General features: G+C 42.9%; 2 protein-coding genes across 2 annotated transcripts; both read right to left on the bottom strand.

Moving 5' to 3' along the window:
- Positions 1 to 4,383: 4,383 nt before the first annotated feature.
- LOC6555180 lies at positions 4,384 to 10,907 on the bottom strand. The gene is made up of 2 exons (XM_001982242.3): positions 10,317 to 10,907; positions 4,384 to 10,265 (listed from the first exon to the last, which is right to left on the bottom strand). Exons 1-2 carry the CDS (start codon positions 10,747 to 10,749, stop codon positions 4,480 to 4,482), a joined length of 6,219 nt encoding a protein of 2,072 aa, XP_001982278.1. The 5' UTR covers positions 10,750 to 10,907; the 3' UTR covers positions 4,384 to 4,479.
- Positions 10,908 to 11,062: 155 nt separating this feature from the next.
- On the bottom strand, positions 11,063 to 11,623 carry LOC6555179. Its single transcript, XM_001982241.3, has 2 exons — positions 11,417 to 11,623; positions 11,063 to 11,351 (listed from the first exon to the last, which is right to left on the bottom strand). The coding sequence occupies exons 1-2, from the start codon at positions 11,430 to 11,432 to the stop codon at positions 11,188 to 11,190; spliced, it is 180 nt and encodes a 59-aa protein (XP_001982277.1). The 5' UTR covers positions 11,433 to 11,623; the 3' UTR covers positions 11,063 to 11,187.
- Between the last annotated feature and the right edge of the window lie 167 nt (positions 11,624 to 11,790).

The following is an 11,790-nucleotide window of genomic DNA, read 5'->3' as shown; positions in this document are numbered from 1 at the left end:
ATCACCAGTTGGCGGGTGAGTCGAACTGAAAACCCATCCTCTGTCAATGGAAAATCGGCAGGCAGTGTAAAGCACTTTCCGCCACCCGACTAGTTTCCACATGCCACCGGGAGGAGAGTCTGGGATTCACATCTCTTAGCGGCAGATTACTGGGCAAATGCTTGGTAAAGACCAACAGAAAGCCACAAAAGCGAGCCAAAAACCAAACATCGAACACGTTGAGCATCGCATCGCATCGAGTGGCAAACCAGCTTTCTTCGCCGTGACTTTTGATATTTGAAATGATGGCGAGACGCCTCGACGCCGTCGCCGCCTGGTGAGCTTTTGAACCCGTTTGCACCCTTTTCTAACTGTTCCATGCGTTTTTCCCCTCACTGACAATTTTCAATTTGACTTTTCCGATTCGAAGTCGTTTGCTGCTCTGCTTGCTGAACAAATTTTGATTGTGGCCAGGACACAGAGACTGCTGCACATGCGCAGATCTTTGGCTGAACGTGATGGTCCGCGGGCCATTTGACTGGGAGTTGTTGGAGGAGTATCCCCACTATACACTCAGAACATCCAATTCTATATTGGGATGCAAAATGACTTTTAATTATATTCAAGAAATCTCACACTTTCAACATGAAGCATATATGCTTATATATTATTTATACTATATAGTATTAAAATTGATCCTCGTTGTTGGAGCTGTTTAAGGAATCCGTCTTTCCCAGTGGAAGGCAAATGGAAAATACATGTTGCATGGTTGTACAGCTGAGCTAAGTGAACTGAATTCCTAATGAAGTTTTGCGGTTACGGATTGGCATCCGATCGGAGGTGATCCCAGCGGCCAAAACTCAAGTCAACCGCAATTGTGACCCCCCACACAGAGCTCCATTTGGCAACCCACTGGTGGTGACCTTAGCCACTTGATTCAGCTCGCCACGCCTTAGTCCAACTACCGTTTACAAATCTCCCATAGGCCGCATAATAAAGTCATCCATCTGGGCAACCAATCATCATCATAGCCGGGGGCTAAGGTTTATTGTGACACTTGATTGAACCACCCGACCGATATTGCCATTTTGATTCCCAGGAATTTATGATTGGCGGCGGCAAATGAAATCATAAATAGCAAAAAGAGCAACGAGTTCACTAAATGCCACAAACACGACGCACAATCGAGAAATTTGTTTATAAATAAATTTTGTATAAATTGCATAGATTTGACATAAGACAAAGGCCTTTGTGCCCCATGAAATAAACGTGTCAATGAGGGCCGCGGTAATAATTTAAAATGCAAATAGTCGAAAAAGGCAATCGAAGACCGTCGTTTAAGGTGTGAAATATGAATGCGGCAGAAGCAGCTCTAATCTTCGGACCGACTCCATGAAACCCGAGTAAAGATTTGCCAACGCACTCCGGATAATCATATGCATCCAAATGTGTTTTAGCTGCGAGGGGTCGGGGTATCCCCCCATATACATCCATCCACTCTCGTTTCATCGGGGGTCTTCGGTTACAATTTACATTCGGGCCTTGTCAGTTCCGGATTAGACAAAATTGCTTTTTAAGTAAGCTAAATCAATCATTTGACAGCAGCTTAATTGTCCAGCGGTCGGTGGTCACGCCTTCAAAAACCAAGAGGCTATGGGATTGTCTTCTGGTTTTTGGACAGCTGCTGCTCCGGCTACCGGCTGAACTCCTGACCCCCACTTTTTATTTTGGCCCATTGTGGATAGTTCAATGCCATGGCAGCCAGTTTTCCTTTGCCTAATTTTCACCATGATTGAATGGAGTTTGGGTACCCTAAACGTCTGGGAAACTTGGAAATCGAAGGATTTTGATTGATGCGTGAAGTAAGTGAAATCTTGTAGAAAGAGAAATCTTATTAGGTATATGTAAAGATACAAGAACAAATTAAATTTGTGGGCAACTAATTATCAAAAAATTATTTGAAAACCTAATTAAATAAATTAAAAAAAAGGATTAATAAATGTTTTTATTATTTTAAACAAATATTAGGTAAGGTCAATATTTCCATTTTAAAACATTTTTTGGCTGATGGGGTTTCAGCTTTCAATCAACCCAATCAAAACGTGTTTTCCCTGTAGTCTGATGAAGATGTGGCCAATTAATGGCACCTCGATTTACGACCAATTTTTTAAGGCTTAATGATAACTAGTTAGCCATCGTATATTAATACAATCCATCAAACGATATAATATGAGATGATTTCCGAGATCATTTGGTTTCTTTATTTGCGTATTCCCATCTTGTTTATGCCTTGAGAAAATCAAATGTATACATTTATTCGATCCACTATATTTTTCAGGCCAGAAAGTTACATTTGATACGTTTTGGCTAACAAAATGCCAAGCAATATCAATCAATTATGTCGCATCCAGCCGCGGCATCTGCAACTCTAGAGCCCGACCCAACCCCGAGTTTTATGTAACAAAGTGGCTTAGATTTCGAGACAGCTAGTGAGATCATAAATCTTGTGAATATTTTCGTTCGTCGATTGCGTCAACTTTGCGCACTTTGCTTTACATATTTCAAATCCACAGACCAAAAATGATTTGTTTTCTTTTCTTTTTTTTGGCTAAGCTCTTTTGGGTGATTAACATTTGGTTGACCCAACAAGTTGTAGGTGGGTCTGGGGTCGCGCACCCTATAGATGGAGGGTGGGCATCCGTGAACGCCCACTTGTGGTGCGTGTGAAAACGGATTGGCCAAATTAACAAACACTAAAGGTCCAACACATGGTCCAATACTTTGTCTCCGGATTTTAATCTTTTTTTTTTTGGCCCAACTGATCTTTTGTTATGCTGATTGTCCGTAATTTGTCATACGCTGCGGGCCGACTAATGAAGGTTGAGGGTGCTTATGGAGCAGCCGAAGACATGACAGTTCGTTTTCAACACATCTTTAAGTGATTCGCTTTTGAGTGACTCCCACAAATATTGATACAGAATGAGTTACGGCCGTAATCAGTCAGTCTGGGGCTCTAAGAGGAATACTCAGTCATCATGGAGATGTTTGATATTATAATATTTTACTGAGTTATTATTATACCCGTTACTCGTAGATTAAAAGGCTGTACTATTTCGTTGAAAAGTATGTAACAGGCAGAAGTAAGCGTTTCCGACCTATAATTTATATATTCTCGATCAGGATCAATAGCCGAGTCGAACTGGCCATGTCCGTCTGTCCGTCTGACCGCCTTGATCTCAGGAACTACAAAAGCTAGAATGTTGAGATTAAACCTGCAGCTTCTAGAGGCGTAGATGACTCTTACGACCACAAACCGCACGAAACTACTTTTCAAAAATGTTATGATATTTTTCTGATGTTATGATGTAGAAATTCAAAAATGGTCCAAAACTGAAGTTCTAAATTCCATAACTCGATGTATCTTAATCGGATTTTGAAGTGGCATACCTCTAAATGTATCTTGCGTAATTCTCTAAAAAACTGCATTCAAATTTAGAAAATTTTTTAAATTTAATTTTTTTGTAATTTTTCTGATGTATTATGAGTAGAAATTCAAAAAAATTAAAAAGTGTCCCAAGGCTGAAGTTCCATACTCCATAACTCCAGTTATCTTAATCGGATTTTAAAGTGGCATACCTCTAAATGTTTCTGGCGCAATTCTCTAAAAAACTGCATTCAAATTTAGAAAATTTTTTAAATTTAATTTTTTTGTAATTTTTCTGATGTATTATGAGTAGAAATTCAAAAAAATTAAAAAGTGTCCCAAGGCTGAAGTTCCATACTCCATAACTCCAGTTATCTTAATCGGATTTTAAAGTGGCATACCTCTAAATGTTTCTCGCGAAATTCTCTAAAAAACTGCATTCAAATTTAGAAAATTTTTTAAATTTAATTTTTTTGGAATTTTTCTCATGTATTATGAGTAGAAATTCAAAAAAATTGAAAAGTGTCCCAAGGCTGAAGTTCCATACTCCATAACTCAAGTTTTCTTAATCGGATTTTGAAGTGGCATACCTCTAAATGTTTCTGGCGCAGTTCTCTAAAAAACTGCATTCAAATTTAGAAAATTTTTAAAATTGAATTTTTTTTGTATTTTTTTTTTTTATGGGTTATGTAGAAATTCCAAAAAATTACAAAAAGTCCCAAAGCTGAAGTTCTATACTCCATAACTCTAGTTATCTTCATCGGATTTTAAAGTGGCATACCTCTAAATATTTCTGACGCAATTCTCTAAAAATCTACATTCAAATTTAGAAAAATTTTTAATCTTATTTTTTTTTGTAATTTTTTTTATGTATGAAATTGTAGAAATTTTCTTATGTTGTAGAAATTCAAAAAAATGTCCCAAGGCTGAATTTCTATAGCAATCTATATTGTTTAAGTATAAGATTTAGATTCGTCATTTCATTGCATACAATTTAATCGATCGATAACTTTTACTGCCTATACAGGTAACACAATTTCATAGCTTAACCTAAGGAAAAACAATAAAAAAAATCGCTAATCAGTTGGTCCCGCCAGCAACTTGGTTTCGTCTCCACTCTCCGATTTGTGCGCTTGCGCCCAGTCAATGACATATTCCCGCAGACTGGACAACGCGAGCACGGCAGGAGTCTCAAGTTTTTGATCCTTGGCCAGCCAGTCGCAGTATTCGGAACGCGAGCATGCGCCAGCGCTTCCAAAGCTCCGCACATAACGCACACTCGCCAGCTGGTCCGGCCACTGCCGCGATATGCACTCCAGCAGGGTATCCATTTGGGCAGCAGACACGGCACGATGCTGGCCACAGGCCGAGCCAGTTTTCCACAGAACGTTGAGCAGGCGACCCAAACCAGAAACTGATATTCGTGGAGAGAGCAGCGGCAATAGCTGCAACACCAGGCGATATACTCGCAACTGGATAATGTCGTAGTCTGGCAGTTCCGAACGTGAAGCGGCCAAGGCATACCACAGATTGTTGAGGATGCTGATGACACCCTCGATGATATCGAACTGATGAAACTCCGTGTCGCGAATGACGCCTACCAGCCAGGACAGGATGCCTACGTGCTCCAGCATGATTTTCACGGCTCCGGGAATTTTGACGCATGTAGAGAGCACCGATAGGAGCAGCAGATTCGTTTCCAGAGTAGCCAAACTGGACCCGTAGAATCCAAGGAGGACCTTGAACGTATTGGTGGATACCAGCAGGAAAAGGTCGGCGCTGCACTTTATACCGCATCTCAGTAGTTCCACGATAAACTCACGGTACTGCTGGTGCTCTGGTTCCTGCGAGTAGAAGAACACATTGAAGTCGGGTATCGTCTGGAAGTTGAAGCTCTGCTTCAGCCGCAGGTACATCATCAGTCGCTTATACAGCAGATGCGTTGGCTCTGTGCTCAAATTAAAGCTGTGAGCGATAAACAGGGCAGGAATCAAAGGAACCCTAGGCGTTCCCCCATGCGTTCTCCTCTGTGCTAGCCAGGAGTTTCTCAGATCGCTCAATCCTGCCTGAATGTTCTCATAGGCCTGCGTCCACAGCGGACGCTCGTAGAATTTGGAGAGCTCGAAGTGAGTTCGATAGCGTTGCTGGCAACTGGCAGCCGCTAATCTCATGTCTTTGTCCAGAGATGATAGACCGCAGAAGGTAATCGCCAGTAAGCCATTCTGGACAGGCCAGCGAGCCCAGACTACAGACTCAGGTGCAAAGCAGTGCATCATCAGGGGCAACAGGAAGGCGGGATCGTAGCAGGTATCGTATATATTCTCGCGCTTCGGGCAAATTCGTCGTAGATCCTGTGGGAAATCTTGCTGACCCTGCTCCACCATTTGCTCCAGCTGATTGTCGCCAAAACTCTGGGATTTCTTAGCAGGATTTTGAAACTCCGCGGAGGGTAGTTGATGGCTAGCATGCAGACTCCTCCAAATCGGGAAATTTTCAATTGTATACTCGCTAGTCTCTCGTACAATCAGGGCTAGCACCTGGGCCACATTAGTCTCCTGCTGTTGCAGCCGTGCTCGCTCATCTTCGTCCGCAGCCCTCAAGGCATAATGGGCCACAGCACTTTCGCCCCAAATGAAAGGTCTAAACTTATCCAAACCCACGTCGAAGCGTTCGTAGTGCTCCAGCAAAGCTAATCCATATCGATCCGCATGAGACAGTTTTGCATGATAAGAGCCAAGGATTACGGGTACGTGAGCAGATTGCAGGGCACTAGGTGCCTTTCTAGCCAACACCTCCATCAGCTGTAAAATGCGTGTTTTGGTTTCACTCGGCTTGCCTAAAAGATGATCAAAACAGCAGGAATGCGTGCAAATCATTTCATATAGAAGTGTTGGTGTGGCATCCTCCTCCTGCTGGGCATCCTCCTTATAATCATCATATATTCCATCGCATAGGAAGGCCATCAGCTTAAGCACAAGCCCATTGGTTTCATCCTGAAGCGGCAGTCGTTCCTCGCCGAGGTGAAGGGCCAATTTTAAGCAGCTCTTGCAAAAGTTAAGCCACTGCGGGTTCTTCTGCAATCGACTCCAGTCCAGCGGTAGATCGTTGACCCAATTCGTCTTCCACCACTCGTAACAGTTCCAGGAGATTTGCTCTAGCTTGGGCAGATCCAAAGCCTGTTTCTTCAAATCAAGTGCTAACAGTTGAACATTGAGGTTTATATAATTAACAAAGACAGTGGCTTTTTGCTTTTCATCCTTGGCGGCAGCAAATCCCTGCCAGTAAATTTCCCGCAGAACTCGCACCTGGAAGAGTTCCACGGAATCGAGCTTAAGTTGTTTCTGACAGTAATCGAAGCACTCAGACTTTGGCATGCAAAATGCAATAAGAAGAGCACTAGCCTCTGAATGCTCCCGGTAGATTAGGGCAGCCTTCTGTGGCTTCTCGATGCTTTTCATGAAGCCGTTCCTGTAGGTCTGATAGCAACGTTGAAGCACTGGTTGAGGTATTTGGTAGTTCTTCGTCAAAGCAATATCCAGGAGGGGATATACCAGATCTTTCTGCTCCAAATTGCTTGGAAGTAATTCTGCAAATTTATCAGCTAATTCGGGCTGGCGCTCGAGCAGGAGGCAGGCCAAACGGATGGCGGATTTGCTGAGTTTTCGAGATGATGTAAAGAAACAGGCAAAGAACTCACTATCGCAATCATCCAGGTGATGATGGTAATTAATCAAAAACTCCAAGAGCACCAACTCCAATGGTTCCAGTTGCTGCTCATTCAGCTCGCCGAAGTCTTTGTAGAAGGTCAGGAGTACCCTAAATGACTTCCGACAATCAATAGGCTCCTTTAACGTGTTCAGTCGACCCAGCAAACGCAGAAGTAGGTCAAAATAATGATTTGGTTTACCATTCGGGATGCAGTCCTTTGCTTGCACTTTAGTTGTTAGCAAGTCCAACATTTGAGAGCATTCACTAGAGTTAAATTCAAGTGAATCCACCAATTTCACACACTCGTCGAGCTGCTGTTGATCTCCCAGTTGGTCCACCGGTGTATCCAACGCAATATCCAGAGTCTTGATCAAGTGCAGGCGATAGTTGGCCGTGTAGGTCTCGAATCGAGGCAATCTACGGCAATGTTCCATCAATCTCCTAAGGAAGATAACATAGTTTAAGCGAGATTCGCTCGTCTCACTAAGCAACTCAGTGGGGTGCAATTGCCACAGACGATGGTTAAATATATAGTGCAGCATACTTTGAGTAAACTTTTCGTCCTGCAGCTCATCATCCGACTCCTGAACTTCTTCTGGCCCATCTACCTGGCTGGCAATTTGAAGGAATTTGATAAGAAAGTCTGCTATAAGCTCTGCTTGAAGTTTACTTAATTTCTGGCTGGTGAAGAAATGGGTAAAGACAAAAAGCAGATCCTGAACGTAGATCATATTGCGACGTGGATTCCCGAGGCTGGAGTGCAACAACATTGTTTGGCCCTCTTCTAGTTGTAGTTCAAAGTTGTTTTCCGTCTCATCCATTTTAAATACCTGCTCGAAGGGCATGATTTCACTTTCTGAGCTAGCCTTCCGCATTTGCTTAAGCAAGGGCCACTTATCAAACACAATGTGGGGCAGTTTCTTTGGTTTACCAATTCCTTCGCAAGACAGCCAGCTCTTCATATAGTTTGTGTGCTTGCTTAAGTTCTCCTCATAAATTTGCAGCACCATTTCCGGCTTGCTGTGATAGTGGAAAAGCAGAACAAATACCAGCTCCACATATTCGTCGTACGGTGCCTCCAATTGTACACCCTTTAGCAACAGCGGCATCATCTTGCTAAGGGTGAGGGTTTCCACAAAAGCCTGCACCGTCTGACCCTGCTCGATTTGAGCAAACAATTTGCTTAGGTTCTTAGTGATTATGGCAGTATCCGCAACGCTTTGCTCCGGAAGCTCAATCTTTCTCCAATCCAAGCAGAGTATAGTCAGCAGGATCTCAACAACGTTGGTCACCGTGGCGGCCCCAAATCCAATAAGGGCCTCTATCCAGATATTGATCTCATGCCTGCAGGAGTCAAACATTCCCGAGTTTTGGAACAGGCGGCTCAATATGTTTCCAGACTCCGATTTGATCGATTTTTCATCCATCATGTAGGCTTTAATGAATGATTTAAATACATTACCAAAAAGGTGTTGTGATGGGTTTAAGGAGTGCGGAAACAGCAGCAGGATGGTTTTAATCGACTTCAGTTCTAATTGAATCTTCAAGAGTTCCTCCGGTTGATTTAGCTTATCAAAATTAGTTTCGTATAAGGGTCGTAGAACATCCAAATAATCAAGAATCTGACTTGTCTTATTCACAAACGCTCGATTCTCCTTGCAGAGAAGCATCACTAGGTCCAAAGTGATTGATAAACTCTCAAGCACATTCACTCCTTCCACGTTTTTCTGTTTGATGAACATGAAAAGCGAATATAGAATGGACTCGATAGTGGGAAAGTGGATCAGCAAATGGTTAAGTAATTCAAACTTAAATTTACGCAGCGAATTGCCGGCTTTTTTTGATTGCTCTCGGACGGCAATGGCATGCATATAGTTGCTGTACTGTTTCATCATGGTAAGCAGTAGCCGCAGCACAGCAAATCTTAAATTGAAGTCCGATTCGCTCAGGTACTTCTTACCCGTAATGTGAAGTAAAGCTTCTATGGGCAAACACAGCTCTTTGATCCAAAAAGAGAAATCCGTTAGAGTCATCTTGTTAAATGCTGTTGATAGAGCACTGGGCGGGACTGCATCAATGATTTGAGCCAGAAAAGATACAGCCTTTGGCAAATCCTCCGCTTTGGTTTTGACCGGACTGAGCAGGGAGGAACAATTTCTCACAGTATTGCGTCCCAAGTCTGGACAAGCAATTAGTGTTTGAATGACCAAATCCACTTTGCGCGGATTGTCGTAGGGCTTGTACAGGGAGCCAAGTAATCTGCCCTGCATTTTATTTTGCTTTTGGCGGTAGTGCGTCATCGCATCAAAGCAAATGCCGTGCTTGCGGGAAGTAAGAAGGACCAGCAGGAGTTCGTGAACGGCAGCCGATACCGCTTCCGCCTCCTGTGGGTTTGGAGGCTTCATACCAACATGTTTCGATTTACTGAACATCACTTGGAGTCCCATAGGTCCCTCCCAATCGTAGAGGCGACGCAGATTCTTGCAGCACTCTAAATCGAAAACCAGAACCTTCTTGGTCTTCTGTATGTCGGGGTTCTCCAGCACATATTGCCTTAGTGCGTTAAGGACCACGCAGACAGTTACATGGTCATCATAAACCAATCCCTTGGCCAGCACGCCAATTAGTTGCCCTCGATCCAGGATGTTCCGGATGAGTAGCGTATTGCCTTCGACCAGGAAGGCCAAAATAAAGTGGATAAACGCTTTGCGCACAGTATCCTCGCATTGGTATTCGCTCTTTTCATGGGACAGCAATTTCTGCGTCACAGTCACGTTGGAAAGCACATCATAAGAATTCAGAACTTGTCGACCCAATTGAGGCTCCACGCATACAATGGCAGTGAGCAGTTTAAGGGCGTTACGTCGATGTCCTACCTGAGTTGATTTCATCTGGTTCTCGAGCACTACTCCGTGAACCTTGAGAAAATATCTACAACCGTGGACAGCCGACTCCATGTGACTCTTCTGGTTTGTAAGTATTTCCATCAAAACTCGGTGTAAAGCCTCTGTGAGGTAGTCCACGTGAAACAAATTAGTCTTATCGATCCTTTCGAATGCTTCTGCTAGTTCCAAGGGCTTCCCGCGCTTTTCTATGTACTTGGCCGCAAGCTTAGGACGAGTGGTGGAGCACATATGCAAAAAGTGACGCAGTTCTGGAAGAGGGATCGTGAGTTAAATATCTTCTATTAAATGAATTAACTCACCTGTTATGAAGTTATTGCCGCGAAGCTTGGTTCGGAAGTGCATCATCTTAAAGTCGTTGGGAAAGTGTATGCGGTTTTCTTCGGGTTCAATGCCGGAATCTGGACTTATTTCATCATCCTCCGAAAGCTGACTGTCTTTTCCTTTTTGGAAAGCAGATTCATCCATCTCCACTTCCACCTGTTGCTGTACATTTGTATCAGTCTTTTTTGACTTTTTCTTTGACGAAGTAGAGTCAGCAGGATCGGTTCCATTAGTTTCCAGCGTGGTTTCATCGAGTGATTCCTCAGTTTTGTTCTTCTTTTTCATTTTCTTTTTCTTCGGTGTGTCGGACTCCTTGGACAGTTTTTTGGGAACCTCCATTTCGCCTTCATCCTCTTGCTCTGCGGTTGACTCCTCGTGTTTCCTTTTTCTTCGATTGGTTTGAATGGCCATTTTGCTTTTATGATATATATTATATTTGCCTATTTGCTGTATAAATCGTTTAAAATTAAAGTTAAATACAAAAACAGCCGCACACACGTGCTGGCAAAGAATGGTAAGACCCTTTTTAAGATACCGAAAAATACCGCCCTTGTTTCAGTGTTGTAGAAGGCGACAATTGGCGCGTAGTTAAAATGTATGCTGCCGCAATAGAAAAACACAGAACTGAAACTTATTCAAAGAGATTAAAGTTTGGATTTAATTTACCAATTAGTTTACACTCTCAATAATACATAACAAGGGTACATAACACAATAATAACTACAAGGGCTGCATAATTGAAAAATCCACTTCTCGGCGCGATAATAATGACTCATAATCATTCTGCCATTTGACAATTTACACATTGTTCCATCGACGTGAACGTTTTCTCTGTTGTTTTACCCTCGTCTAGTCATCCTCCAGGGCCGCATTGGTGGCTCCTCCAGATCCATATCCAGATCCTACAGGAGCCGTGGTGGTCACCGATCCAGAGACTGGGAATTCTGGCAGAGTGGAGCGCTGTTTAGCCGGAGCCGGCGGAACCGTGGGCAAATCTACCGATTTACTCTTGCCTGTAAGCACACAACTATTATTAGTCGCTATTATTGGCTTATGCATATATCTGCAAATCACTTACCAAAACAACAACCCATTATGGTACACTCTTGACTGATTCTCGGTGCGAGTGGGCTAAATTGCTGAAAGTTCTTTAAGCACTAAATCGGGGAAATCAAATCGTTGGCCAATTGACTGGGTATGCGTATGTGTGCACCTGAGGCGTGCAAACGACTCATGGCTAATTGATAAGCACTGCTGTTACTTTTATTCTCTTTTTGTTTAAAATGCTAAGTGGGTTATTTATGACTTCATGGGCAGGTCTCCTATCAACACTGTAGTTCTCCATCGGCCGTTTTAGTTTCTTGCAAAAAACCGTAGAAGTATTATAAAAGAGGACATTACCATTCGGATATAACCGAATCGAAACGAGCAACAAACCAATTACGATAAGCT

The sequence above is a fragment of the Drosophila erecta genome, unplaced genomic scaffold (genome assembly GCF_003286155.1).
Source record: "Drosophila erecta strain 14021-0224.00,06,07 unplaced genomic scaffold, DereRS2 tig00000000-arrow-pilon, whole genome shotgun sequence".
Taxonomy (NCBI): Eukaryota; Metazoa; Arthropoda; class Insecta; order Diptera; family Drosophilidae; genus Drosophila; species Drosophila erecta.
Note: the sequence above shows the minus strand (reverse complement) of the source record. Positions and strands in the feature narration are given on the sequence as shown.